This window comes from Aegilops tauschii, chromosome 1, assembly GCF_002575655.3.
Source record: "Aegilops tauschii subsp. strangulata cultivar AL8/78 chromosome 1, Aet v6.0, whole genome shotgun sequence".
Lineage (NCBI taxonomy): Eukaryota > Viridiplantae > Streptophyta > Magnoliopsida > Poales > Poaceae > Aegilops > Aegilops tauschii.
This window is the reverse complement of record NC_053035.3, coordinates 486,528,190-486,555,667: the sequence shown is the minus strand read 5'-3', so window position 1 is coordinate 486,555,667 and position 27,478 is coordinate 486,528,190. Positions and strand designations below refer to the sequence as shown.

Genomic DNA, 27,478 nt, shown 5'->3' with positions numbered 1-27,478 from the left:
GACTGGCCCCCTGGGCTCACGAACCGGAACTTATGCCCCCATGGGTCCCGGTTCGTGACTGAACCGAGACTAATGGGCTGGCCAGGCCTGGACCAAAGCCCTGTTTTCTACTAATGGTGATCAAATAGGATAGAAGTCTTTAAAAATCGCCCCCGATGTGGGTCTTCGGATCTACGGTCCCAATTTGTAGTTAGTAGGTTTTAGGACATCATTTGGTGCCGCTATGCTACCAAAATGAGAAGAAATGCGATGCAACTCATATTACAAAGCGAGCGAGCTCGGTTTGACTTGGGCTAGAGTTCGAGTGGCATAATTCTCTCATACTCGCCTCAATCTCATAGCACATAAAAAGTCCTAAAAGATCACGCTATGCGGTGTCATGATTGCCCAAATTGTGGCAATTTCACGTCTGCCTATTACTCCCTCCGTTTCATAATATAAAAGCATTTTTTTACACTACAACGCTTTTATATTAGGGACGGAGGGAGCAAAAGGGAACTAACTTTTAATTCCAAAACATATAAAGATAACAAATCATTATAATTTTCATCGCCGACAATCACGAACGTCAAATACTGTAACAGCTCACTATACATATTTTAAGCCACGGTTATTCTTGATAAAAATCACATACCAAGTAAAGAAAATATTAATTTAGATTTGGTTGGGGTGCGTTACACCCGGGCAATAGTGCAATGCCCGAGGAACAGTTAAGGACCCTAGTGGCAAGCCACTATGGTGGATCCTCCACCAAAAAATAAATTTAATATCGTTGTGAACATGTAATCCACATATCAGATATATTAAACTGATAAGAAAAGATACTACACTTGATCTTAGCCAAAAGGCCAAGAAAGGTATGAGTTGAACCGGGCCTTCCCCTCCTCTTATACACGTACGACCGACTCCGCTGAGCAGTGCAAGCGGTGTGGGACTAATTAATCTAACCGGATGGTTTTCTGTCTAATTACTTCATTAACATTTGGGTGCATAAACCCAGCAATAAAATAGAAAGCCTGAAAGCCCATAATGCTTGAGGCCCAGTAATACGCCAATACGGCATGTGCACGAAACACAAAGCACACGGCCTTTCTGGGGTTGTTCTCGCTGAAAATATGATCTCGGCGGAGCAGCGGTTCGTTGAGTAGCCTATATCTGAGGGCGTGATAATGCTGCTGGCCCTCCCGCGGCTGAGCGCCATGGTCGTCTAAAGTTCAGTGGTCGCATGGCATCAGGTGGCCGCGTGGCCCGGGAAGTTGAGGCCGCCGCGGAGTAGGGAGATGTCCAACCCCGCGAGGCGGTTGTAGGAGAGGTCGCTGCGGGTCGGCCGGCGAGGCGGTTGTAGGAGATGCCTTGGAAAGTGTTCCATAGTCCGTCTCAAGACTTCTCATCATAAAGCTACAACGCGATCCGCCACACCTAAATCAAACCCTAACACGCCGAAAGTTCGTTTCGTTTTCGCCGATCCATGGCCATGGCTCAGTATACGGCAACACCTCTTCGTTATGGCCGATGCTTAACATGTCCACCACTATGTTGAACTCAGATCGTCCGGCCGTGGAGGCCTCGTGGGTGATGCTGGAGCGCTTTGTGTTCCGCAGGGACGACGACGATGACGGCGGCGGCTCCTCCGCCTTCCCGGACGAAGCGGCCGCGCCCTTGAGGGCCAACTCCGTCACCTCCCTCGGAGACCCCTTCGCCGTCGCATTGCTCCCCGCCGCCCCTCCGGCCTTCTCCCGCATCTACGTGCAGTGGCCGTGCGGTCCACGCACCTACGACGGGTCCGACATGGGGTCCGAACTCCTGTCCGCCCACCGGGACCTCCTCCTGCTCAGCCTCACCTCCGAGCTGGGCCTCGACGACAGTGACCCTTACCGGCAGGACTACTTCGTCTTCCATACCGCCCAAGGGGCTGGTGAATCCCGGCTCAAGCGGCTCCCGGCGTGCACCGTACCCATTGTGCGGAAACTGTGGGGCGAGGACACAACAATGGATCGCTGGTTCAACCGGGACACCATCGGAATATATTGCGGCAGGGATGACTCCACCGTGCTGCAGCTGGCCAAGTTCTGTGTTTCAGCAAAGAACAGTGCTATTGGAGCAGAACTGTGCGTCTTCCGCTCCCCTCTGTCGACCGATGGCTCTGATGATATTGATGCCGAGGGCAAGTGGGAGATTCTGACGCTGCCCATCCAACATACAAAGGAGGAGTTCACCGACCTGACCTGTTGGTCGACGGATGCCACCATCATATCGAACGACTGCGTGATCTGGGTTGATTACCACCAGGGAGGTATCCTGTCCTACAAGCCATGTCATGATGCACTAGAAACAAGACCACGTAGAATCATCTATTACAGCCGACTGCCTATCAACAATCGTCCTCGGGATTCCTCGTCAAGCGGAGAGACCATAGTTTTAAATAGCCGGCTATAGCTCCGCTATAGCCCGCTATAACCTTTTCAGTAGGGTGCCGCTAAATGGTCGCCTTCAAAAATAGCCCTCTATAGCCTGCTATAGCCCGCTATAGCTGATTTGAAGGTCCGCTGCTATTTTCCGTAGCCCGCTATTTAAAACATTAGGAGAGACACATGAGATGTGCCGCGGTCTGTGCGAGCGGGGAAAGAGAGCGATCTCCTCAAGTTTATCGACGTTGCCCGTGACGGTGGTACCTTTTTTGGGCCGCTTGATCCTTATTCTAGCTTCACCATCACCTGCCATGCCCGTGCATCGTCAGAAGATAATGTTTGGCACAAGGAGGCGGTGATTACATCTCAAACATTTCGGCGCCTAGCCGCCCGTAAGCGTCTTCTACCGCACAACTGTGTGCCCATGTTCCCCTCTTGTGAATAGAGACGAGCCCGATCTCATACACTTCATCGTGTGTGAGCCGAGGGACAATGTTGACAAGCTTTCCGTGGTTGTTATTGATATCATCAAAGAGGCAATAGTTTCGGTTTCTCCATATATTCAAGGAGAGGAAGACCTCTCCGGCAAAGATGCAGACATGGTCAGGCACAGGTGTCGTCTTCTGCAGTCCTTTCTCCCTGTCAGTTCTCAAACATGTTCTCGGCTGATTTCACAGGTATTAATTTACATCTCACATGTTTATTTCTTGCAAATTGTGTATTACTTACTTTGTACTGGCTATTGCTATTGCTGGCTTGGTTACTGAGCTAGCTTCCTCGCCTTTTCTTCCCTCTCCATTCTAAACTTCTTCTGCTTTCGCAGATATGAGTTTGCATGTCACATAATTGTGTTGGTCGACCTTTTCAACCAAGTTGTTTGTTCCGTTGGTAGTTTTACTAATTAATTTTGACCTTGAGGTGCTGTTACCAAACTGCCTGGCTGAATTTGAATTTCGAAGTGAATTTCTTGGATTAAATAGGGTAAGGATGTATTTCAGTACTTTGGAAAATTTCGATATCTTACCAATCAGGAAGGTTCAGGTACACTATTTGATCCTGCTACATGGGCGGAAACCTGAAAGCCTGTAGGTAATAATACCGTAACACAGCAGCACCATTACATACCATTTTATTCACGAATTCAGAAAATACTAAAGTACAGATCAGTTTGCAAAAGCCGGTTTTTGTGTAGTGCCTACTTTTTCTGCAGCGTCCTTTCTTCCCATCAAATATTTATTTGTGCCCAATGCTGCTTGTTATATTTTTGGAATTAGTGGAAATTAGAATAGAGTCAGCACTCGGAATTGTTGGTGGTTAGAATCACTTCTGTTGTTGAAATTTTCTGGCCGGTTACTTTTGTAACAGCAGTTTTGGAACTGGTAAAGATCGAAGTTTTCCTTTGACTGATCGATGAGAAGATCGGAAGTTGTTCTACTATTATACAGCGATTTTTTTTCTCTGGCTGTATGGAAATAGACTTTGATTGCTAGCAAACATGCATTTGGCGACTGCTTTCAGGGATCTACCGATGTATAAGGAGGTGTAGGATTGAGCTGGAACGTTGGGAAGAGAACCTTGATCAGGATGAGGAGCACGGGCTGCTTGAATTGCTCAAGTTATTATTTTATTTTGAGTTCAATCTGCCTCGCTTACTTCAGTTTCAGTATTATTTGCTAGTTCTACAAACTTGCCCTATTTCCCAGTTTGTGACTTATTTTCATTTGTGTTTTGTATTATCCTGGAAGACACCCAATCATTCACTAAATATGTGTGATGTCATCTGTTTCATCAATGTATAAAAATTTCCTTCAACTTTATTTCTTACACAGCAACATAAAGTCACCTAGCAATTGACTTTGATGACTCATGAGCCAAGATTCTTGCAAAGATCAATTCTTGCCTAAACTTATACCCGACTTTTTTTTGCGAAAATGAATCAGATCTATTATCCAAGTTCACTGGAAGTACAAAACACCTCAAACATAGTAAAAATTACATACGAAATTCTAAAAGTAGAGATGCAAATGAGTTTAATCTAAGTGACTTAGATTAAACCCAGTTCAACTCGTATTAAAAAGCAGCGAGCTCAGTTTGACATGGGCTAGAGTTCAAGTGGCAAAGATGTTTCATATTCTGCTCAATCTCGAGGCACAAAAGAAGTCCTGGAAGATCTTGCGTGCATGCTCAATCTCGAGGCAGATAAGAAGTCCTAAAAGATCTTGCGTGCAGTGTCAACGTGATTCCCTAACTTGTGGGAATTTCCGTGCCCACCTATTAAAAGGCAACACACTTTTCATTCCAAAACATAAAGATAACAATTCTCGTTATATATTTATTAAAGATATATAACATACCTACCATGCTAGTTCGACTCATGTCGATTAAAAATTTGTGAGCTACCTTTCATCTCATTTTCCAACAGTGATACAAAAAGAAGCTCATACCCGGCTCATATATTTTCACGTCCAGCTAAACCCCGAGTTTGATCTCAAGCCGCGAGCTTTTAATGAAATCCCTAATCCGAGGTAAAAGTGTTTACTAACCAAAAAGCACATTACAATATGTACCTAAGTAGCTAACAATTTACTACGGAGTAGTTTAGTAGACATTGGATTTCCCATGAAAGAATTAATGTACTACCCCACTCATGTTGATCATTAGCGGATTCAACAGCTGCACAAGATATTCTGGACACAAAACGAATGTTTACCCATGGAAATGTAGAGAACATCTATATAGCCAAAATGAGGATATTTTAAATAAGTTAGAATTATGCTTAATAAAATCACAAGCAAAATAAGGTTAATTTTGTTTTGGTTGGGGTGCGCCACACCCGGGCTATAGTGCAACGCCCGGGGAACACACGAGGACCCTAGTGGCAAGCCACTATGATGGATCCTCCCCCACAAAAAATAAATTTAATATCGTTGTGGACATGTAGTCCACATATCAGATATTAAACTGATAAGAACAGATACTACACTTGATCTTAGCCAAAAGGCCGAGAAAGGTATGAGTTACTATGGAGCCTTGCCCCTGCTCTTATACCCTTCCGGCCGGTTCCGCCGAGCTGCGCAAGCGAGGTGGGACTAATCTGACCTTGAGGGTTTGTGTTGTGTTTGCAGTTTATTAACGTTTTGGCATAGAAGCCCAGCAATATGATAGAAAGCCCCAAAGCCCGCACGTTTAAAAGCCCACCAATACGGCCTCTAGGAGGAAAACACACGGGCTCCTAGGTTGTTGCCCTGAAAATATGGTTTTTTTTCTTGTGACTTTACTTACAAAAGATTGGATAGAAAGAAAAACAGATACAGGTGTTTCTCATAAAAAAGATAGGATAGAAAAAAGAAACGTGACTCGTACTACTACGTTCCCTTTGTAGGAACTAGCTTGAACGTCCCCACGGCCTACATTTCCAATCAGTCCAAAGCAACTCTTGCCTGATATACGGTTTATACTAACATGAAGAGCCACACACCAATATGCGATGACCGGGCACCGCGGATCGAGATCCCTAACCGGAACGACCACTGTATCTCCTCTAGGGTCCTCCCTTTGGTCTCCGGCACCCAAAGGACGACGAACACGAGGGTGAACGCGCTCACGACCATGTACGACGCGAAAGCCCAGGAACTGTTTACGGAGATGATGAATGAACATGTAAAAGTGCATCAAGTTTCATGGTTCAGAATTAATCCTTGGCAAGGCAAGAGGGCACAACAGAGCCGCCAGCGCTCTATCTCAGTAGCAGGTTTGCTGTCATTGTTACCCCGAAGGAGGTGACTATGTTGGTGAGCTCCCCCCCCCAAACTCTTGATGCCCACCGGAAGGATCTGTAAATATTCATGCAAAGTTGGAGCTGAAGAATTCAGAATACTCCGCTTATGCGTCGGTGGTGTAATTCAGATGCTTGCTCTGAATTGTTATTCATGGCATCTCTCTGAATTATGGTCATCTGAATTCTCTTAAGGGCTATGAGAGGCCAACATCTCTTACTCAGATAGGCAAACCGTACCGCCAGTGCTCTAGCTCAGCAGCAGGTTTGCTGTCATTGTCACCCCGAAGGAAGTGAGCATGTTGGCCAGTGTCGCGAAGCTCCCCAGGAGGATCTGAAAATGTTCCTTCAGTGTTGGAACTGAAGAATAATACTTTGCTAATGCATCGGTTGTGAAATTCAGACGCTTGCTCTGAATTTTTACTCACGACATCTCCCTGAATAATGGTTATCTGAATGCTCTTAAGGGCTATGAGAGGTCAGCAGCTCTTACCTCGGACATTATGAGCCATGGAATGGCACGCATCCCGAAGGAGAGGCTGAACTGATAACAAGGAATTATTGGGTATAAATCTGCTGTGACATCCTGTGACTTCAATTTTTTTTGCCAAAGTGAAACTTGTAACTGTCAGGTCGGTTATGTAGCAAACACCTCTCCGACAGTTCTAATCTAATTTAGCAAAGCTATCATAATTCCATCCAAAAAGTCATGCCTGGAACTTGATATGCCTGAACGAGAAGAAAAGCACCGGACATATACTTGCATAGAACAGTATGCCATTTATTCCACATAAATTTTGTAGTACTAGAAGGCCAGTTCCTATCTGCCCAAATGTAGCATGACTATCATTTAAAGAAATGCAGTGGTTTTGGTATGTAATGAACCAAAAGGTGAAAAAGGGTATGGAAATTACTAGTAAGGGAGTTCGGTACTTCTTTTGATTTAGCTCCTGAAAACGGGTCGTGGCCTTTTTGTTTGCAGATGCTACGGCTTTCTGCACAACAGCAATCAAAAGTTCAAATCTACAATCAACGATGTTGCTTCTACAAGAATGACATACATACAGACATAGTTCCAATGTTTGTAAATTATACTAGGCTGAAAATACTTCAGAAGGATTTCCAGGTCAATAAAACAAGAGAAACAAGTGCAAGTGCTTTATATCATGCACATCCGTTGTGATGTCGGTCTCGAAACTTGTAGAGAACTCTTGAAATCATCCATCAAGTTGATTTTGCCTGAAGACAGATTTGTAAAAAGAATGGCATTACAGATTTCAGACAGATACTCTGTTTCGTGTATCAAACTTGAGCATATACACACCAGCCATCCTGGAGACTCCGGAATGAAGAATAGACCAGGAATCAACAATGTACAAGGCAAGATTCCTGAAAGAATGGGCACTAACTGAAAACTCTCCCACGAGCGCGTCACGGGAGGTTCCCCTCCGTCGCCGGCGCAAGACTCCCTCCTCGCTCACTCCTCCCCCTCGCCGCCGCCGGAGGGTGTCCGCCGGGCAAAGCCCGTGCGGCGCTTGCAGCGGCGGGGCTCTCTCCTTCCTCTCCTGGTCGGGATCTCGGTGGCGCAGGCCGCCGCCCGTGGGGGAGCTGGGTCCGGCGGGGCCTCCGTCGGCGGAGACGTGCTGGAGGCCGATCTGCCCCCCTGGGAGCGGCGGGCATTGCGGGTGGCGGCGGCTACTGCTGGAGAGGGCGTCTCCCCCTTGTCGACGGGGTTTGGCGCCAGCACTCGGTGCGCCGTCTTGGCCGTGCTGGGCGGCGAGTCGGCGGTGGGCTTGGATTCGATCTGAAGTTGGCGGCTTCACCACGCTTTTCCTCCTCTGCTAGCCGGTCTGCGGGCTTCCTCCGGACGTCCTGCTCGGCTTGTTGGCAGAGCAATGGCGATGCGAGCTTTGGGTCGGGGGAAACCCTTGACCGGCGGTGCCGGTCACGATGTTGGCGACGCTCGCGGCGCCGTTCTCCCTCTGGTGGGCGACATCGAGACCCTCTCCTCGCCTCCACCCCATGGTCCCGGGCGAAAGCCTAAAATCTCTTGATTGGGTGGCGTCGGCGCATCGGCGTCGTTTTCTTCTTGAAGACGCTGCCATGGGAGTCCAGGATGGTCAGGAGCTCGGTGCGGTGGTGGTTTGCCTGTTTATGTCGTGTCCCTTCTCGGCAATGGCGGTGGGCTTCTTGGTCTTGGCCGGTGACGGGCGCGATGTTTGGGTTCCTGTGAGAGGTGAGGTGGCCAGGGCTCGTCCTCTCCCCGGCAACATGTTGGCCAGTCCATCCGTGCTCGGGGGTGAGCTGTTCTGCCTCCTGACGGGTCGGCGTCCTTCGATCCAGGACGAGAGGGCAGGGGTGCCCTCTTCGGAGGCAGCGGCGGAAGGTAGGACAACAGGGTTGGCCCTTGGGAGTTGATGGAGCCTGGCCTCCCTCTGGTGGCGAATTGCTCCCTTGTCGCGGTTGCGTCGTTGGCATGATCGGAGGTCGTCGCTTGTTGTTCCGTAGTGTTTGTATCCTTGTCGATTTTCTTTTCTCTTCTTTTCCTTCTTTATTGTGTTGATGGTTGTAATGTATGGGTGATGCTTTATATATAAAGCGGGGCGAAAAACTTTTTGGGTAAAATGGTAGCAGCAAGACCAAATTTCAGTAATATGGTTGCATTACCTAGTACTGCAAGCAACCTCCAAAGAACAAACATGCCTAGCACATAGGGCAAAGAAGATACCAAGGGTGATAGATAACTACATAACGATCAATTGCACGGTGAGCTTGACACATGTACTTGTGACTCAGAAGATATCTCTGCTATGTATACAGGCACCTCGTTCACGGTATCATTCTGCATCCAATGTATTCACATCTCAGAGAACATTCCTTTTTTTTCTGCCAAATGATCTTTCTTTCTAAACAATTCAACTAGAGAAGGAAGATACCATGAACCGTGTTTGAAGCCCAGGGAACAAAAGTAAAAAGGTTAATTTAGTTTTGGTTGGGGTGCGCCACACCCGGGCTGTAGTGCAACACCCAGGGAACACGCAAGAATCCTAGTGGCAAGCCACTATGATGGAACCTCCCCCACAAAAAATAAATTTAATATCATTGTGAACGTGTAGTCCACGTATCAGATATTAAACTGATAAGAACAGATACTACACTTGATCTTAGCCAAAAGGCCGAGAAAGGTATGAGTTGCAAGGGAACCTTGCACCTCCTCTTATACACGTCTGACCAGTTCCTCTAACCTGCGTAGGCAGTGTGGGACTAATCTAACCTTGAGGATTTCCGTTTCACATTATTACTGTTGGGGCGCATAAACCCAGCAATAAGATAGAGCCCATATGTTTAAAGGCCCAGTCATACGGCCTCAGCGTGACTGGCCGATAATTGTTCAAAGAAAAGGAAAACGTGGATGTCCCTGCTTCCCTAAAAAAAAAGGAAAACGTGGATGTCCCTGCTTCCCTAAAAAAAAAGGAAAACGTGGATGTCCCTGCATGTAGAGATTGTTCAAAGAAAGGAATGTAAAATTTATTCAGGTTTTTGGTCAGGATCATTGATCCAGGCAGGCAAGATAGGAGTGCAGAAGTAGTAACCTCCAGCGCTCCAGCTGAGCAGCAAGTTTTGCCGTCATCGTCACCGCCAAGGAAGTGAGCATGTTGGGCGAGTGTGGCGAGCGAAGCTCCCCGTGAAACTCTTTATGCCGTCAGGAAGGATCTGATAATGTGCACTCATTGTTGGAACTGAAGAATTCAGATTACTTCGCTAATGCATCGGTTGTGTAATTCAAATGCATGCGCTGACCTATAATAGTTCGACGGAAAAAGGAATAATTCATTAGTGTTACTCACCTTTAAAACACGTTTGGCCCCTGCTTCACTCCGGCAGACTCCAGACAATCGTTGGGACTTGGTATAGGTTTGTCGCAGCACTTGTTGTAGGACAGAGGACTTATTGTGATGCCCGCGGAACAATTTACTATATGTCTCTGTCGCTGACGTTGGTCAAAGAGGCCACGTGGATTGGCCTGGGTCTTCTTCAGCTAATGAGACCTCGGTCCCGAAGCCTTTGGAGTATCTTTTTGATAGGCGTCTCTATCTTTTTTTCGCAAAATATGCCCGAAATTCAAGGTAATACAAGAAATAGGGTAGGATCCTTTACTGCGTCTTTTCGGGCTAAAAACACTTTTGCCTATTTTGATGGTGTCCCGGTTAGGGGACCTCTCACCACGTCGGCTCCCGGCCTATAGAAAAAATGCCAACCTTTTATCTACTATTGTGCAATAAAACTCAAGTTTATGTTGTTGTTTGCATGTAGAATTGAATTCTTGTTAGATATACTCTTCATTGCTAGATCAAGATAAGGATTTAGGTAGGTTCGTTCAGAAAGGTTCAGGTATAAGCAACATGTGAATTTATTGAGTCGCAGGAAACCTGAAAGCCTATAGGTAGTACCGTAATAGCAGCAGCATTACATACCATTTATTCATGTATTTAGAAAATACGAGTACTAAAGTATGGATCATTTTGCAAGCAGCTTGCCTACTTTTTCTGCACGGTCCTTTCTTCCCATCAAATATTTATGTGTGCACACGGTCCTGATTGCATCCAGCTACTTCTTGTTTCGGCAACCGTTAATTAGCTCCTTTCCCATGCCGGATGAATCAACGCCTTGTCAATCTGGGGGACCGACATCGCGGAACCTTAGGCATGTGCAGATGCGCCATTGGTGACCTGCGAAGGAACTGCAAAAGTGATATTTGATATAAAACATAAATGTTCCCAACTAAACTAGGCCAAGTCAAAAAAGCATAAAGCTTTGCCTTTTGTTCTAGGGTTTTTCAATTAATCAAATAATTTCATTACCAACGCAGTACCTGCACATTGGTATATAATAGAACCAGAAACAAAATACTTTTTTTGATATTAGTGGACTTGTGGTTAGATTAGAGTAGCGTCAGCACTCGGAATTGTTGGTAAGAACCTTGTTTTTTCAGGCCACTTTTGCTTACAAAACATGCATTTGCCGGCTGCTTTCAGGGACCGGTCCATGTATAAGGACGTGTAGGATTGAGCTGGAACGTTGGGAAGAAGACCTTGATCAGGATGAGGAGCACCGGCTGCTTCGATTGCTCAAGTTATTATTTAATTTTAAGTTCAGTCTTCCTTGGGTACTTCAGTTTCAGTATTATTTGCTAGTTCTGCAAACTTGCTTTATTTCACAGTTTGTGACTTATAACTTTTCATTCCAAAACATAAAGGTAACAAATCAGTACAATTCTCATTATATGTATCAAAGATAACGTACCTACATGCTAGTTTGACTCATGTGGATTTAAAATTCTGTGAGCTACCTTTCGGCTAATTTTTCCAACAATGATACAAAAGGAAGCTCATACTCTGCCTCATATATTTTCACGTCCAACTAAAACCTGAGTCATTCTCAAGCTGCTCACAAGCCATGAGCTTTTAACAGAGCCATACTAGCTGGTTAATGTTTTTACAAACCAATAAGCTCATAATTCAAAATACCTTATCTAAGTAGCCAACAGTTTAATGGTTTAGTAGACACTGGATTTCTTAGGAAAAATTTAATGTATTCATGTTAATCACAGATGACCCAATGAGAGATTGGATCTGTAAGCCGCTATCTTCACCGATGGCAATGTACAGCCAAAATTCCAAGTAAAAAGGTTAAGTTGGTTTTGGTTGGGGTGCGCCACACCCGGGCAGTAGTGCAACGCCCGGGAAACACACGAGGACCCTAGTGGCAAGCCACTATGATGGATCCTCGCCCATAAAAAATAATTTAATATCATTGTGGACATGTAGTCCATGTATCAGATATTAAACTGATAAGAACAGATACTACACTTGATCTTAGCCAAAAGGCCGAGAAAGGTATGAGTTGAAACAGAGCCTTGCCCCTCCCCTTGTACCCTTCCGGACGGCTCGGTCGAGCAGCACAAGCGGTGTGGGACTAATCTAGCCTTTGAGGATTTTGCAGTTCATTAACGTTTTGGCGCAGAAGCCCAGCAGTACGATAGAAAGCCTCAAAGCCCGTACGTTTCAAGGCCCACCAATACGGCCTCTAGGAGGGAAACACACGGGCTTGTAGTTTGTTGCCCTGAAAAGATGTTTTTTCTTTCTTGCGACTTGTCTTACAAAAGATAGGATAGGAAAAAAAAAGTGACTCGTACTACTACGTTCACTTGGTGGGAGCTAGCTTGAACACTCTCAGAGCCAAGATTTCGAGTCTGTTCAAACTAACTCCTGCATGCCAATATGCGATGACCGGGTAACGCGGCTCGAAATCCCTCACCGGAACGACCTCCCCCTGGACTCCGGAACCCGAGGCACGACGAACACAAGGGTGAACGTACTCATGACCATGTACGATTCAAAGGTCCCTGCATGTAGAGATTGTTAACTCCCACCCTAGCCGCCGCTCCTCCTCCCAACCCTAGCAGCCCCTCCTCCTCACCACACCCCCCCCCCCCCTCTTCCCTTCCTCGCCGCCGCCTGAGGCAGCCGTCGGGCAAGCCCGGGGCGTCAAGGATGGTGGCGGCGGGGCCTCGGTTGCCCTGCATCTGCGTGGGGAACCCCGGATCTGGAGCGGCGGCTCCATTGGCAAGGCACGGCCGGCTAGCAGCCGTGCGAGCAGTGGATCTGGTGTCCTAGCCGCGCGGGCGGCGGGATCCGGTCGTCGTTGGCGGCCGGCGGCGGTCGGTGCGCGCGATCTAGCGCCTCGCCTCCTCCCCTGTTCGGCGTGCGGGCCAGCCTGGTCGGGCCGCGCTTCCTCTTGGTCCCCGGTTCTGTACAGGAGGCGCTGCTGGTGGCGGGGATCTAGTTCGGGCGAAATCCCTGGCCGGCCATGACCGGCCGCGCCGACGGCGACGCCTGAGGGCGCCGTTCCCCTCCTTGGAGGCATCGGTATGGACTGATCTTCTCACTTCACCTTCCCCTAGGTCTCCTGGGCGAAAGCCCTAACTTTATTGGGCGGCGGCGGCGCTCACGGCGTCGTCCCTTCTTGAAGGCGCCGCTTTGGGAACCTTGGGGTTGTGTGGCGCTTGTGGGTGGTGGGCGACGGCGGTGGTGCGGCCCTATCCTAGCATGGATTTACGTCTGTTGCTTGGAGATGGACTCGCATAGGTGGAGGTCGTCGGCTGGCGTCGTGGTGGCGTCAATGGCGGAGGACCTGCCAAGGCTCGCGTAGGTGGAGGTCGTCGTTTGGCGTCGTGGTGGCGTCGATGGCGAAGGACCTGCCAAGGTTGTCACCTCAATCTGCTCTGAAGATGGACCAGTGGAAGATGGCGGCGACGACACATGTGAGTGAGTCGGACCGGTTTGAGCCCTGGACCCGGCAGATGGCTTGGTCGGGGCCTCCGGCTTTAGATGTTAGACTTAGGTGAGAGGTCTGGGTATGTGGCCCAGCTTGCACCCCTTCATCATTTGGATAGGAGTAGCGGCAGATGTTGCCAAGATGGTGGTTCAGGCATATTTTTGTTCTACTTTGTAAGGTCCTCGAGAATAATCAATAAAATGGCTGCATGTATCTTCCCGATGCAGAGGCTGGGGATCATCCTCCTTTTTCAAAAAAAAAAATGTAGAGATTGTGCAAAGAGGAATCCAGTCTTTGTCGGGCTGGCGAGAGGGGAGGGGAGAGCACAAGGGCCGAGCAGTCATGTGATGGCTCCATCCTAAACATCGATTGAACGAAGTCCTTCTGAACTGAAACTCCTGATGCCCACTGGGAGGATCTGAAAATTTTCATTCATTCAGAGTTGGGAACTGAAGAATTCAGAGTACTTGTAACTAAAATCCGTTGAGACAGATGCGTAAAAAGAATGTCATTACAGATTTCAGAATGATGCTCTGTTTCAAATATCGAACTTGAGCATATACACACCAGCATCTTGGAGACTTTGGAATGAAGAATATACCAGGAATCAACAAAGTGCAAGGCAAGGTTCCTGAAATACTGAATACCAGATATTTGCATCAGAAAACGGGTGTCATAAAATTAACCGAAAACTCTCGCAAAAAGAGGGAATGAACTGCAAATTGGTAGCAGCAAGAGCAAACCTCAGTAATATGATAGGTGTTTAGTTGCAGTAGCTTGTACTGCCAGCAAGCTCCAAGGAACAGACATGCCTAGCACATAGGCCAAGAAGATACCAAGGGTGATAGATAACTTGCAGGTGCTACAGCAATCTACACAATAGCAATCAAAGAGTTGAAATCACCTCCTTCCAGATTTGTGTTGCCCCGCTAGCGCAACAAGAACCAAGTACTTCTATAGCCCGGTAGACCAATGAAATTATTTTATCCGATGATGACGATTTCCTTTTTCATTCGAAAACATGAAAGTAGGGATATAAACGTGTTGAATTTGAATGACCTAGACTAAACTCAGGTCAACTTGTATTATGTATTCCAAAACCTGTAAGCGAGCTCAGTTTGACTTTAGCTAGAGTTCAAGCTGCAAACTTGTAACATAGCTTGGAAAAACGTCTTGTATTGTGGGACGGAGGGAGTATTATGTAACGACCTGGTCGATCTTGGGCCATTGCCTGGGAAGACAAAAAATCAAGGGGAGGGGGGATGGGGCGAAATTTCACGATCTATTAAAATGCAACTGATTTGTTCTCAATCCAAAACAGCAGCAATTTTTACTCTACGTACCAAAAGTAACATGGCTAACATAGTACGACCAAGCTATTATGTCGGAGTCAAAATTTAGCCTGTCACCCTTGGCTCAACTTAAACACTGATTTCACAATTCATTTATTTTGAAATTTGAACAATAAGATTTGGTCAAGTTAAAAGCTTATATTAGTTTTGGTTGGGGTGCGCCACACCCGGGCTATAGTGCAACGCCCGGGGAACACGCGAGGACCCGAGTGGCAAGCCACTATGATGGATCCTTCCCCATAAAAAATAAATTTAATATCGTTGTGAACATGTAGTCCACATATCAGATATTAAACTGATAAGAACAGATACTACACTTGATCTTAGCCAAAAGGCCGAGAAAGGTATGAGTTGAAAAGGAGCCTTACCCCTGCTCTTATACCCGTCCGACCACCTGTGAGGAACTGCCTAAGCCGTGTGGGACTATTCTAAGCGGGAGGTTTTCTATCTGATTTCAACTAGCTTGATTAACGTTTGGGCCCAGAAACCCATCTAGAAGACAGAAAGCCTCAAAGCCCATATGTTCAAAGGCCCCGTAATACGGCTTCATGCATGATGCACGGCAATTCTGGATTATTTTTTCGTTCATGAAAATATGTTTTAGGTTTCTGCGTATGTTGGACCACTGTATTCCTCCAGGTTCCTCCCATAATCCCATTTGTCTCCGGCACCCGAAGAACGACCACCATGTACGACACGAAAGTACCCGTAGAAATTGTTTATAAAGATGATGAACATGTGAATTTGCGCCTGGTTTCATGGTTCAGAATTAGTCCTTGGTTCAGAACCTCGACTGAACGAAGTCCTTTTGAACTGAAATCGTGCCGCAAGGGCTCTAGCTGAGCGGCAGCTTCACCGCCACTTCATTTCATTTCACAGCCGCGCCTATCCGCCCGCCCGAACACCAGCCGGCCGAAATCCGCCGCCACCACCGCCCAAATCCCCGCCGCCATCGCCGCCACCGCTCCAAATCGCCACGCCGCCCTCCGCCGCCCTCGCCCCCGTCGCCTCCCTCGCCGGAAGCCGTCTCGTAGCCGCCCAGGCGCCGCCGAATCGGGAGGCAACCGTGGTGGGATTCGGCACCTCCGGCGATCTGGCTGCCCATGTAGGCCTCCGCCGGGTCCTTAGGCCGCCGCCCGCCGCCGCTCGCTAGCCCGCCCCGTTGCCACTGCCTCCCGGCCCCGCCGCCGCCCCGCACTGACCCTGTCCAGCCGAGCTGCCGTCGCTGCTGGCCCGTGCAGCGTGCCTGTGCCTCTGCTCGTGGTGTTTGCGTCGGCTGTTGCTCGCCTCCGTCGCTGCTGGCCGGCAAAGGAACACGTACAGGGGAGCTCGGGCTCCGGCCATGGCGACCACGGACGAGCACGGGAGCAGTGGCAAACGACACCGATCGAAGGGAAAAAATAGGGGGATTGGGAGATGAGCTCATCACGGGGTGGATGGCGCGCTCGGGGAGGTCGGGGAGAGCTTGATGGCGACGGATTTGACGAAGGCGGCCGACGTCCCGAGGTTGAAGAAGACGATCAAGGCGATTTTACATCTTCATTTTGGACCATCTGTTGGAGTTGCTCTTTTAGACCATCAATTTAGACCATTTGTTAGAGTTGAGCTTTTTTCGGAGCTCCAAAACGCACTTTTTGGCGGTCCAAATTTTACATCTCCGGTTTTGGACCGTCAAATTTTGGACCATCTATTGGAGATGCTCTTAGTGCGACAATAACCATGTTTTTCTATACACAATGGTGGACCATTTTTAGACGACGTTGACAAAGAAAAACTGTTCATTCCAAAACATGAAAGTAGGGATGCAAACGGCTTGAAATTTGAGTGCCTATCAAAACTTGGCAGCTCATATTATAAAACAAAGCGAGCTCAGTTTGACTTGAGCTAGAGTTCGAATGCAAACAGGGAAGGCTTGGAGTTAGGGTTCGTGCTCGGGCGGGCCAGATCTATGCCCGAGGCAGATCGGAGCTGGACAGCTGGTGCTTGGGGTAGGTGAGGTTGGGCTCGGTGTGGGGGTGTGCTCGTGAGCGCCGTCTTCCTCTCGCGGCTGCGGTGGGAGTTGGTGGTGGACATGACATTGCTACTTGTGCCGTCGGATCGGTGCCGAAGGCCAAGGACATGGCGTTGTGCGTGCTAGCCTGGGCCAAGGCTGGAGGGCTAGGGTTAAGACTTGCTCGACAACGGACATTGACAGTCCTCCATTCGTGCCCCCCTAGTCCACCGGGGCTGGCTGGAGATGCATGTGTGGACGCTTCCTAAGGTGGAGGCGCTAACCCAGTATCGATGGCTGATGCCGGGCTAGGAGTGGATGGAGGCCTCCACTCTTCCAACTGTGGTGGGTGTGCTGTGAAGTGGACAGATGGCGGTGTTTCAGACCTGCAGGTACTATGGCGGTGGTGGTGGCTTCCCTCTTGGTTGTGTGGGCGGCGAGGGGGTAACGTCAAGTGGCTCGGGCTCGTCGTATGTCGTTGACAGTGGCGACGCGCAAATCAGGATTTGGGATTCTGCGATCGCCGCGGTTGTCCTAGTGTGACACGGTTGATCTACCGAGCGGAAGCTCCACGCTTTGCGCCGACTGTGGCGACGCTCACGGGCTCCACTTTCTTCTTGAAGCCGTCGTTGTGGTTCTCCCTTCTTGTCAGGGTTTTGGGTGAAAGCTCATGTCCACTTTGGACTCGTCAGCGGCTACGCTTCACGCCGTCTTTCCCTCCTGAGAGCTTTATCATGGAGCTTAGTGTGCTAGGGCGTAGCGTGGTGTTGTACCTAGTCCTCCTCGTGTTCTCTTCAGTAGCGTAGTTTTGTGTGTTCTGCGTGATCCGATTATCCTAGGGCATGCTTTGTAAGAGGGCTACCTCTCCATTTTGTATCGTTCACTTGTGTACTTTGTTCGGTTGTTTATTTATATATAAAGCGGGCAAAAGCCTGTTTCGAGAGTTCAAACTCCAGAGTTGGATCATACTCGGTTAGTAACGACCTCGAGCCCATCATGAGTCATTTTCGAGACAAATAAGATAAACTTGTGTGTGTCTGCGTGGGGTGTGGGTGGGTGGGTGTGTGTGTGGGTAGGGGGGGGGGGGCGAAACACAAAAATTCTCGCGCCTATCAAAAAGCAACCAATTTTTCCCAAATAAAAGGTAACACATTGTTATGATTTGGTCGAATCCCCCCTTACTCCTCAGTAGCTCATCATTTGTACTGAAGATAACATACTACCTACGATGCTAGCTTATACTATTTGTAGTCAAAATTGAGCAAGCTAGACTTTGGAGCACCGTCCCTCGGCTCATATGTCAACCGAGATACAAAAAGGAAGCTTGTACCACTCATTTCTTTTTGAACCAAACCAAAAAAAATGAGTTGACCTCATGGGGCTCACAAACTTTAAACGGAGCCCTGCTCCTTGATAATGTTTTTACCAGTAGACACCAGACTTCAAAATACTTGTCTACAAATAATGTTTATTACGAGTTTCGTAACCATTTCGTACACATTGGATTCTCAAAAAGAAAAAAGAAAAACTAACTTATGGAAAATGGCGCGGACTACCTCTTTGGGTCGTGATTAGCGACTTGATCAGGTTCAAAGCAAGAGCTCAATTTAATTGAGCTAGGCCATTGTGGTTTCACAGCTCATTTTATTTTGAATTAAAAGATTCAATAATCAAATCAATTGCAAGTTGAGTTAAATATTTAATTTGTCTTTGGTTGGGGTGCGCCACGCCCGGGCTACAGTGCAACGCCCGGGGAACACGCGACGACCTGAGTGGCAAGCCACTATGATGGATCCTCTCCCAGAAAAAATAAATTTAATATCGTTGTGGACATGTAGTCCACATATCAGATATTAAACTGATAAGAACAGATAATACACTTGATCTTAGCCAAAAGGCCGAGAAAGGTATGAGTTGAACCGGAGCCTTGCACCTCCTCTTATACACGTCTGAACAGCTACGCTGATCTGCGCAAACGGTTTGGGACTAATCTAACCGGGAGGTTTTTCTTTTTGATTAGCTTGATTACCGTTTGGACGCAGAAACCAAGAATGAAGACTGGGCCTCAAAGCCCGGCCCAGCCGTACAGCCTCGGCAGGAAACGCACGGCCTTTTTGGGGCTGCTCGTTCCCGCTGAAAATATGATTTTCTGCATTTGACTTACAAAAGATACATAACAGAAGAAGAAAATAATGTGACTGGTACTACTGATTCCACTTGGTGGGAACTGGCTGCAAGGTTCGAAGAGCCAAGATCGCTGACCGTGCAACAATTCTTGCCTGACATACGGCTTTTACCCTAACTTGAAGAGCTACACACCATATGCGACGACCGGGTGGCACCGCGGATCGAGATCGCTCACCGGAACGACCACTGTATCTCCTCCAGCGTCCTCCCCTTGGTCTCCGGCACCCAAAGTATAACGAACACGAGGGCGAACGCGCTCACGACCATGTAAGACGCGAAAGTCCCTGCAATTGTTTATACAGATGATGAATGAGCACGTAAAATTTCATCAAGTTTCATGGTTCAGAACTAATCCTTGGACAGGCAAGAGGGGAGAGCAGAGGCGCCGAGCAGTCACGTACCGCCAGCGCTCCAGCTCAGTAGCAGGTTCGCCGTCATTGTCACCCCGAAGGAAGTGAGCATGTTGGCCAGCGTCGCGAAGCTCCCCGCGAAACTCTTGATGCCCACCGGGAGGATCTGAAAATGTTCATTCAGAGTTGGTACTGAAGAATTTAGAATACTTTCCTAATGCATCGGTTGTGAATTTCAGATGCTTGCTCTGAATTTGTTATTCATGGCATCTCTCTGAATTGTGGTTATCTGAATGTTCTCGAGGGCTATGAGAGGCCAGCAGCTCTTACCTCGGACATTATGAGCCACGGAATGGCACCCATGCCAAAGGAGAAGGTGATGATATAAGCCTGAAGAAATCGTTCAAGTTAAGATGACTTCTTGCATAGGGTTCGACACACACGTCACGCGGCGAAATGAAGTAACTGCAGACATACCACAAGAGCCACCAAGGACACCATGCTTAAGATGTAGTCCGAGTGAGAGTCATGTGGTAGATTGTCCTGTAACAAGTAACCATCACAACAATATGATAAGTTCAGAGTGGCTTTGGCAGAAGAGGAAGAGACCCAGTGATAAACAGTGTTTGCCTCTCAGCATCTTAAAATGCCATGTTTTTTACCAGAATCAAAGGCTAATACACCTGAATATACCTTGAGGAAAAATGCAACAGAAACTGCAAGAAGGCTCAGAGTTGTCCCAGCAGTAGAGATCTGAAATTTGAAGTGGGAAAAATATTACAGTTACATACAGCTTACACTTCATTTATAAAACATACAGCTTACAAACTAGTAGCGAGGTTGTGAGGAACTTACAATAAGGAGCATCCTTCGGCCAGCTTTATCTAGTAGCGAGGTTGTAACTCCGGTGGCGAGAACCTAATAGAGGCAGTGCTGTCAGCGAGACAAGATCGAACCTTGCTGAAAAGATAACTTAAATGGCCTCAAAACATGTTACATCACATACCTGAATAGCTCCAAGTGCACATGTGGCCAGGTCACTGTTTGTGAACCCTGATGAACTTTACATGTCAAATTTACAAGCCAAAGTATCACAATTGTACTTAAGGAAAATCACTTTTGTACTTCAGAAACAGATGAAACTGCTGGTACTTTGAAGCTATTCGGTCAAGACGAATGATTTTACAGTAGACAATGAAATGGCATCTTCCTACTTTGATTGAGAAAGCAGAATGGAAAACCATGCCATGAAGTTATTTATTATATTATCTTTATTGAAGATAGCATAGTGCTGACCTCATAATAACAAGGAATTGTTGGGCATAAATCTGTTGGGATACCCTGTGACTTGAAAGAAATTTTTGCCAAAGTGTAACTTGTCACTCTCAGGTTGGTTATGTAGCAAACAACCAAACACCTCTCCTTTTATTCCAGTCTAAATTAGCAAAAGTAACCTAATTCCGTCCGAAAAGTCATGCCTACAACTTACTATGCCTAAACGATACAAAAATGCTGCATAACTCACCTGCAGCTCTGAAGATTCTACTTGCGTAAAACAGTATGCCATTTATCCCACATAAATTTTGAAGTACTAGAAGGCCAGTTCCTATCTGCCCAAATGTAGCATAATTATCATTTAAAAAATACAGTAATTTTTGTATGTGATGGACCAAAAATATGAAAAAGGGCAAGGAAATTACTAGTAAGGGAGTTCGGTACTTCTTTTGATTCAGCTCCTGAAAACGGACCGTAGCCTTTTTGTTTGCAGATTCTACGGCTCTCTGCACAACAGCAATCAAAAAGTTCAAATCTAAAATCGAAGATGTTACTTCTAGAAGAGTGACACACATATAGACATATTTCCGATTTTAAGGAAATTATACTAGACTGAAAATACTTCAGAAGGATTTCCAAGTCAATAAGAGGGAGAAAAAGAGTTCAAGTGCTTGCCTTTATATCATTCACTTCCGCTGTGATGTCAGTCTCGAAACCCCTCAAAACTTGCAGAGAAGTCTCGAAATCATCCATCAAGTTCATCTTTGCCTGAAGACAGATGCATAAAAAGAATGTCATTACAGATTTCAGAGTGATGCTCTGCTTCATATATCGAACTTGAGCATGTACACACCAGCCATCTTGGAGACTCCGGGATGAAGAATAGGCCAGGAATCAACAATGTACAAGGCAAGGTTCCTGAAAGAATGGATGGCAGATATTTGCACCAGAAACCGGGTGTCAGAAATTAATTGAAAACTCTGTGCAAAAACAGAGTATCAGAAATTAACTGCAAAATGGTAGCAGCAAGACCAAATTTCAGTAATATGGTAGGTGTTTAGTTGCATCACCTAGTACTGCAAGCAGCCTCCAAGGAACAAACATGCCAAGCACATAGGCCAAGAAGATACCAAGGGTGATAGACAGCTACATAATGAACAACTGCATGGTGAGCTTGACATGAACAATCCATGTACTTGTGACTAGTGAGAATAGGCGGCGCACCTGGTTCACGGAGCCAAGCGCTCCTCTTGTGCTCTGAGGGGATATCTCTGCTATGTATACAGGCACCTGGTATGATGGCATCACATAATTCATACATAACAGTTAGTGTTGTAACTAGTATTAATAACTAGTCCAATACTGTGTCGACAGTAATATAAATTTTGTATAAACTATTGACCATTCTGCACCCAATATATTGACATATCAGTTGCTCTTTCTTTTCTGAACATTTTTTAGCAGCTGAGAAGTACTAAAAACTCTGAAAGCATAAGGCCATGAGGCATGAACATTCTAGGAACAAAATAAATACGCATTTAAGATACTTTATACGAACCGTGTAGGATATGACACCAACACCAAATCCTTCGAGCAGCCGTCCCATGTAGAGAAACGACGAGTCCTGTAGATTAAAACACGGATCGGCAAGCATGAAGGAAAAGTGCGGAAAAAATGCTTGGGAAAGATGCGGGTGCATCATGTCATACGTTCGCGAAGGAGATGGCGAGCCAACCGATGATGTTCGGAATTGCCGCAATCATCAACGACTGAAATTTCAATCAGACAACAAGCACATTAGAGTAAACGAATGCAACTTCAGTTCAGTCTAGTAAAACAGAAGCCTGAACTTTTTTCACTATATACTTCATTTGCAAAAAAATTGCAACACCAACTCCAAATTCAGTGTGCCACACGCAACTAATTAAATAGCTCACGAGATTCAAGACTAATTGTACAAGGTCAACTCCTAACTCTGGCTTAAGTAGTAGTCAAAGGGAGAAAATAATGGTCGAAACTTCTCACCCCTTTGCGGCCAATGTGCTCGGCCATCTGGCCGCTGGCGATGGCGCCCACCATGGCGCCGACGTTGGACAGTGAGCCGAACGCCGAGAACTGCAGAGCGCGCACGGACGAAGCTAGTCAACATTTTAGGCAAGGAAGTAGCTAGAAGCAGAGCAAGCATGGAGGAGGTGACAGGGCAGCTTGGTTGAGGGGGACCTGGGAGATGGAGAGGCCGAGGTCGCGGATCATGGCGTCCTGGGTGGGCGAGGAGAAGCCGCAGGTGAAGCCGAACTGGATGGGGCCGAGGGCGACGATGAGCGTGCAGAGGAGCGCCGAGACGTGGGACTCGCGCAGCACCGCCATGGAGGAGGCGCCGACTATCTGCCGCGACGACGACCCCACCATCCTGTACCAGCTGCCCGTGTTCTTGAGCAGCAGCGGCTTCCGCGTGCCGCTTCCCTCATGGTCGCTGCCGCTCTCGTCTCCCCCGCCGCCGTTCATCGCCAAGCGAAACCAAGCTAGGCGCGAGGGGATAGTGGCGACAAGATCGGAGGGAGACGACGAGAGGAGCAAGAGCGACAGTGGGAAGAAGAGGTCAGCCGGAAGTTGGTGGCGGATTTGGGACAAGCCGTGTCTGAGCTGGAGAATAATCCAGTTTTGTCCGAGGCCAACAGAAATAAAGGAGCCAGATTTGTCTCTCCTGCTGTTTCTGGGTATCCAGCCGTTTCATAGGCGCGTCGACGTTATAATAGTGTATGTGTCCACGTCACACGCTTGCTTCTCCAACTGTACCACATGTGTGTTGAGCATCAACTTGTAAATCTTATGCCTGTATTGTATTGTGATTTACATGTGGTTAGCAATTTAAATTGCATGTGGTTGGCGATCCGATCAGTGCACGCGACCCTAGCCCTCCACTGTACGAATAGAGGAGTCTAGATCTGATTTGATGCATAGAAAAGCTAAACCATCGTCTCATCCATTTTCAAATGGTACCAGAGGCTTGCACGATTTGGAGAATGATTTTCGGTGCCACCTTCGGGCAAGGCCTCACCATCTACCGCTTCCATCATCATCCTTTTCCCCAGATCTCGTCGGCCGGACTCCCCCTCTCCTCCCCCTCCTCCCTCGCCGCCGCCCAGGGGCGCGGCCTTGCCGTTGCCGGTGGCGGCGGGGACTCGGGGTTTTCCCGCTCGTGTGGGGCTGGCACGGGCCGGCGCCCCCGGGCTGGACGTCACGGCGGGTGGCGGCGGCGCTCCGGCGATTCCGTTCGTCTGCGGCAGGCGGCTTCGCCGTCTGGTGCATCGCGGTCACCAGGGACGGCGGCGGCGTGACCAGATCGGTCGGCGGCGGCGCGGCCGGATCTAGGCCCAGGCGTGGGCCTTGGTCAGTGGATTACGGTCGACGCGGTGGCGGATGCAACACGTCGGCAGCTGGGCGGATCCGTCGGGATTCTACCGTTGTCTGGTCCATGACAGCGTGGGCAACTCCGGGGGAAACCCTAGATCTCCTTGGGATTGAGCGATGGCGGTGCTTTTGCATCGTAGTCCCTCTTCAGGGCATCGTTTTGGAGTTTGCTCTGGCTGAAGGGACCAATGACGTCGGTGGCGCATGCCTGGTGGCATGACTGCCGGCGAAAATCGCGCCGACTACGGTCATGGCAGAGATGGCGGCGTCTGTGACGTCGTTCCCTTCTCGAGGCATCGTCGTTGCAGTTTGCGTCATCAGGCTCGGGATGCTCCTAGGGAAACCCTAGATCTGGGTCTACTGGATCGGAGGATGATGGCCTTCGCAGTATCGCTTTCCCTCCTGGGGGCATCGTGTGGAGTAAGTGTTGGCTGGGGGGGACAAGAGGAGGAGCGGTGTTACATCTACCGCAAGGTTGACGGCGGATCCCGGCGGCATGTCACTGCGGATGTTCGGCGACAGGCGCATGTGGACGGACACGTGCAGGATGGTGGCGTTGCCTGGCGCCGTGGTGGCGTCGACGACATGCCAGGCAAGGTCGGTGCGTCAGTTCCTGCTCTGGAGATGGACCGGTGGAAGATGGCAGCGTCATCCTCTGAGAGTGCGCCGGTCCGGTGTGTGACCCGGTCTTGGTATGTGGCTGGGCTGAGGCATCCGCTTTAGATGTTAGGCTTCGGTGCGATGTCTGTTTGGTATTTGGCTCGGAATATTCGGCACCCTTTCATCAAGGGGATAGGAGTAGCAATAAGTCTTGTCTAGATGGTGGCTTCAGGCTTACTGATGTATTACTTTGTATGGTCTTTGTGAATAATTAATAAAATGGATGCATGCATCGTCCAGATGCAGAGGCCGAGGGTATATCCTCCTTTTTTTAAAACATCACCATCCTCGCCCTCGGAAAGCAAAACTCCGGCACGACACCTAGCACTGCCATCTCGGCGTTTGTGGGCTCCTCTGCATCTGGCTACGTTGCGATCCCGATGATGGTGTGTGTTAGAAGGGATAGAGAGGGATTGGTGGAATTGTTGATTGATGTATTGCTTGAGCCTCATAGGCATATATATAGGAGTACATGATCATCTTGGAGTACAAGGCAAGGTAGAATAATATCCTACGCTTTCCTAACTTTCCTAATAATCACGATACTCAACATCCCCCCGCAGTCACAACGGTAGCGACGCACATGGTGAGACTGGAGACGAATCCGAAGGCAAGCCCACGGACCCCCCCCCCCCACACACACAGTCGTAACGGTTGATGCACCACGGAAGTCGTGGCTGGAGTGGAAACCGACGAGTTTGCTGGCGGTAGCCCTTTGTGCCGATGTCGATGTAGCCGAGAGCGTCGGGTTGTGTAGCCGTGGTTGAGGTAGCCGTGCGAGGGATGCTGTGGTCGATGTCGAGTCGGGGTGGCCGGTGTCAAGGTAGTCGCCGTGGACCGGGAAGAAGAGTGGCGGCGGCGGCCTGAGGAGGAGGTGGCGGCGGCTAGGTCAGAAGCGCAGCGACGATGCTCGAAGTAGGCGAGGAAGAACCCTACAGCGTGACGAAGACCGAGCGGACGGTGGCGTTCCTGCGCCTAGGAAGGTGGCGTGACGCATACCACACATAAGTCGACGCGCGTGGACGATGAAGTGGACCGCAGGCCGCGGCGCTACGGCCCGAAGTGGCGACGCAGCGGCAGCGCGCAGGTTAGCGCGACGGCGGGGAAGACCTCAGGGTGGGGCAAGGACCACGTGCCACGCTCGCTACGGCCCGATGGGGTGACGCAGCGGCAGCGCGAGGGTCGGTGCAGCCACGGGGACGACCTAGAGCGGACGGCATTGGGGCGGTGGTGGACCGCGGGCCGCGGCACTACGGCCCGAAGGGGCGACGCAGCGGTAGCGCGCGGGTCGGTGCAGCCATGGGAAGAACCGCAGGGCGGTAACAGGTACCGCGTGCCACGCTCGCTACGGCCCGATGAAGCGACGCAGCGGCGGCGCGAAGGTCTATGCTGCCATGAAGACGGCCTGGAGCGGACGGCGTCGGGTGGCAATGGACCGCAGGTCGCAGCACTAGGGCCCAAAGGACGACGCAGCGGTAGCGCGCGGGTCGATGTAGCCTCAGGAAAAACCATGGGGCGGCAACACTGTAGTCCGAAGGGATGACACAGCTGTAGCCCGTTGCTCGATCGGTGTTGATGCATGAGCACTCGATGACGAACTTCACATAATCCGGCGGTTGATCAGACCAAACGATGTGCGCTAGACGCAGGAGCAAGGAGGCTGATCTGGAAGCATACACGCGTGACCAACCTTTCAATCACACGGGACGCAGCATGCACGAAATCAACTAGCAGGAACATGCATGTAACGAGGCGACGTTGTGAATAGAAGGAGCAGCTCGGGCGCTAGAGTAGCCGGCCACACTTCGCGTCCCGCGCGAGAGAGATCGCAGGCCATGGCGAAGATGGCAGGCCAGCGAGCGACTGTTAAACCAGCGGCCTGACACGCAGCAAGCGGGAGCCGGGTGCCGATCCAGATCTCGTCGGGTTGATGAAGATGCTGAAGTAGACATACATTATAGATGACAAACGGCGACGGCAACGCAAACCGTTCTATAGATCGGAAAACCAAATAAAAACACCGATCAAATAACCGGTGAGAGAGAAAAACCCCGATCAATGGATCGGAAAAAGACTCTAGGACAGCCGATCAACATGGTTGGCGGACGAACCCTAGTTACGGGCGGCGCAGCCCCCGGCGGCAGTCATGTAGGCCGACTGCCCGGGGGCGGCGCGCGGGTGCGGAAGTGACGGCGGCTAGGGTTCAGAATCGATTAGACTGATACAATATTAGAAGGGATATAGAGGGATTGGTGGAATTGTTGATTGATGTATTGCTTAAGTCTCATAGTCATATAATATATATAGGAGTACATGATCATCTTAGAATACAAGGCAAGGTAGAATAATATCCTACGCTATCCTAACTTTTTTAATAATCACGATACTCAACAGTGTGGATGATCACTGTCAAGCTAAGTCGTGGCAACCATATTCCATGGAAAGCATAGGTTGTGTCCCCATCATTCGCGACCACCAGCTCCTTGGCTATGTTGATGGATGGTTCCCCGGACTGGCAAAGATTGTCCATGAATCAGACGCAAATGGATTTCCAATGGGGGCGAACTCCGCCTACACGATGTAGTACACACAGGACCAACTAATCCTCTTCGGGCTCCTCTCAACATTGTAGGGAGAAGTGCCATCATGGACGCTCGGTCTCGGCTCCTCGGTTTGCGGTTTGGATCATGGTAAATATATATGATGTTTTCACTCTGATCCGGAAGCAATTG

At 48.8% G+C, this 27,478-nt stretch overlaps 1 protein-coding gene, 1 long non-coding RNA gene and 6 other non-coding genes across 8 annotated transcripts; all 8 read right to left on the bottom strand.

Annotated features, from left to right (window-relative positions):
* Nucleotides 1–664: 664 nt before the first annotated feature.
* Nucleotides 665–861, bottom strand: LOC120972907 (U2 spliceosomal RNA). Its single transcript, XR_005767045.1, has one exon. It is a non-coding gene; the product is annotated as a U2 spliceosomal RNA (small nuclear RNA).
* Nucleotides 862–5,225: 4,364 nt separating this feature from the next.
* On the bottom strand, nucleotides 5,226–5,422 carry LOC120973127 (U2 spliceosomal RNA). Its single transcript, XR_005767241.1, has one exon. It is a non-coding gene; the product is annotated as a U2 spliceosomal RNA (small nuclear RNA).
* A 1,892-nt stretch (nucleotides 5,423–7,314) lies between these two features.
* On the bottom strand, nucleotides 7,315–9,650 carry LOC109761951 (uncharacterized). The gene is made up of 2 exons (XR_012187984.1): nucleotides 7,508–9,650; nucleotides 7,315–7,422 (listed from the first exon to the last, which is right to left on the bottom strand). It is a non-coding gene; the product is annotated as an uncharacterized lncRNA (long non-coding RNA).
* LOC120973130 (U2 spliceosomal RNA) lies at nucleotides 9,176–9,372 on the bottom strand. The gene has a single exon (XR_005767244.1). It is a non-coding gene; the product is annotated as a U2 spliceosomal RNA (small nuclear RNA).
* A 2,238-nt stretch (nucleotides 9,651–11,888) lies between the features above and the next one.
* Nucleotides 11,889–12,084, bottom strand: LOC120973129 (U2 spliceosomal RNA). Its single transcript, XR_005767243.1, has one exon. It is a non-coding gene; the product is annotated as a U2 spliceosomal RNA (small nuclear RNA).
* A 2,940-nt stretch (nucleotides 12,085–15,024) lies between these two features.
* LOC120973128 (U2 spliceosomal RNA) lies at nucleotides 15,025–15,221 on the bottom strand. Its single transcript, XR_005767242.1, has one exon. It is a non-coding gene; the product is annotated as a U2 spliceosomal RNA (small nuclear RNA).
* A 3,356-nt stretch (nucleotides 15,222–18,577) lies between these two features.
* LOC120973131 (U2 spliceosomal RNA) lies at nucleotides 18,578–18,774 on the bottom strand. The gene has a single exon (XR_005767245.1). It is a non-coding gene; the product is annotated as a U2 spliceosomal RNA (small nuclear RNA).
* A 137-nt stretch (nucleotides 18,775–18,911) lies between these two features.
* LOC109761942 (sugar transporter ERD6-like 4) lies at nucleotides 18,912–23,322 on the bottom strand. Its single transcript, XM_020320753.4, has 17 exons — nucleotides 22,896–23,322; nucleotides 22,701–22,790; nucleotides 22,385–22,444; nucleotides 22,234–22,299; nucleotides 21,900–21,965; nucleotides 21,746–21,821; nucleotides 21,529–21,593; nucleotides 21,351–21,443; nucleotides 21,101–21,181; nucleotides 20,926–21,010; nucleotides 20,407–20,453; nucleotides 20,256–20,318; nucleotides 20,094–20,153; nucleotides 19,878–19,943; nucleotides 19,731–19,790; nucleotides 19,452–19,566; nucleotides 18,912–19,334 (listed from the first exon to the last, which is right to left on the bottom strand). The coding sequence occupies exons 1-17, from the start codon at nucleotides 23,178–23,180 to the stop codon at nucleotides 19,222–19,224; spliced, it is 1,491 nt and encodes a 496-aa protein (XP_020176342.1). The 5' UTR covers nucleotides 23,181–23,322; the 3' UTR covers nucleotides 18,912–19,221.
* Nucleotides 23,323–27,478: the final 4,156 nt, after the last annotated feature.

Coding starts and splice junctions, on each gene's coding strand:
- LOC109761942 (XM_020320753.4), bottom strand. CDS start 23,180: ATGAACGGCGGCGGGGGAGACGAGAGCGGCAGCGACCATGAGGGAAGC. Junction 22,300..22,384: donor TCGCCATCTCCTTCGCGAAC/GTATGACATGAT, acceptor TTTAATCTACAG/GACTCGTCGTTTCTCTACAT. Junction 19,791..19,877: donor TGTCCTTGGTGGCTCTTGTG/GTATGTCTGCAG, acceptor CGATTTCTTCAG/GCTTATATCATCACCTTCTC.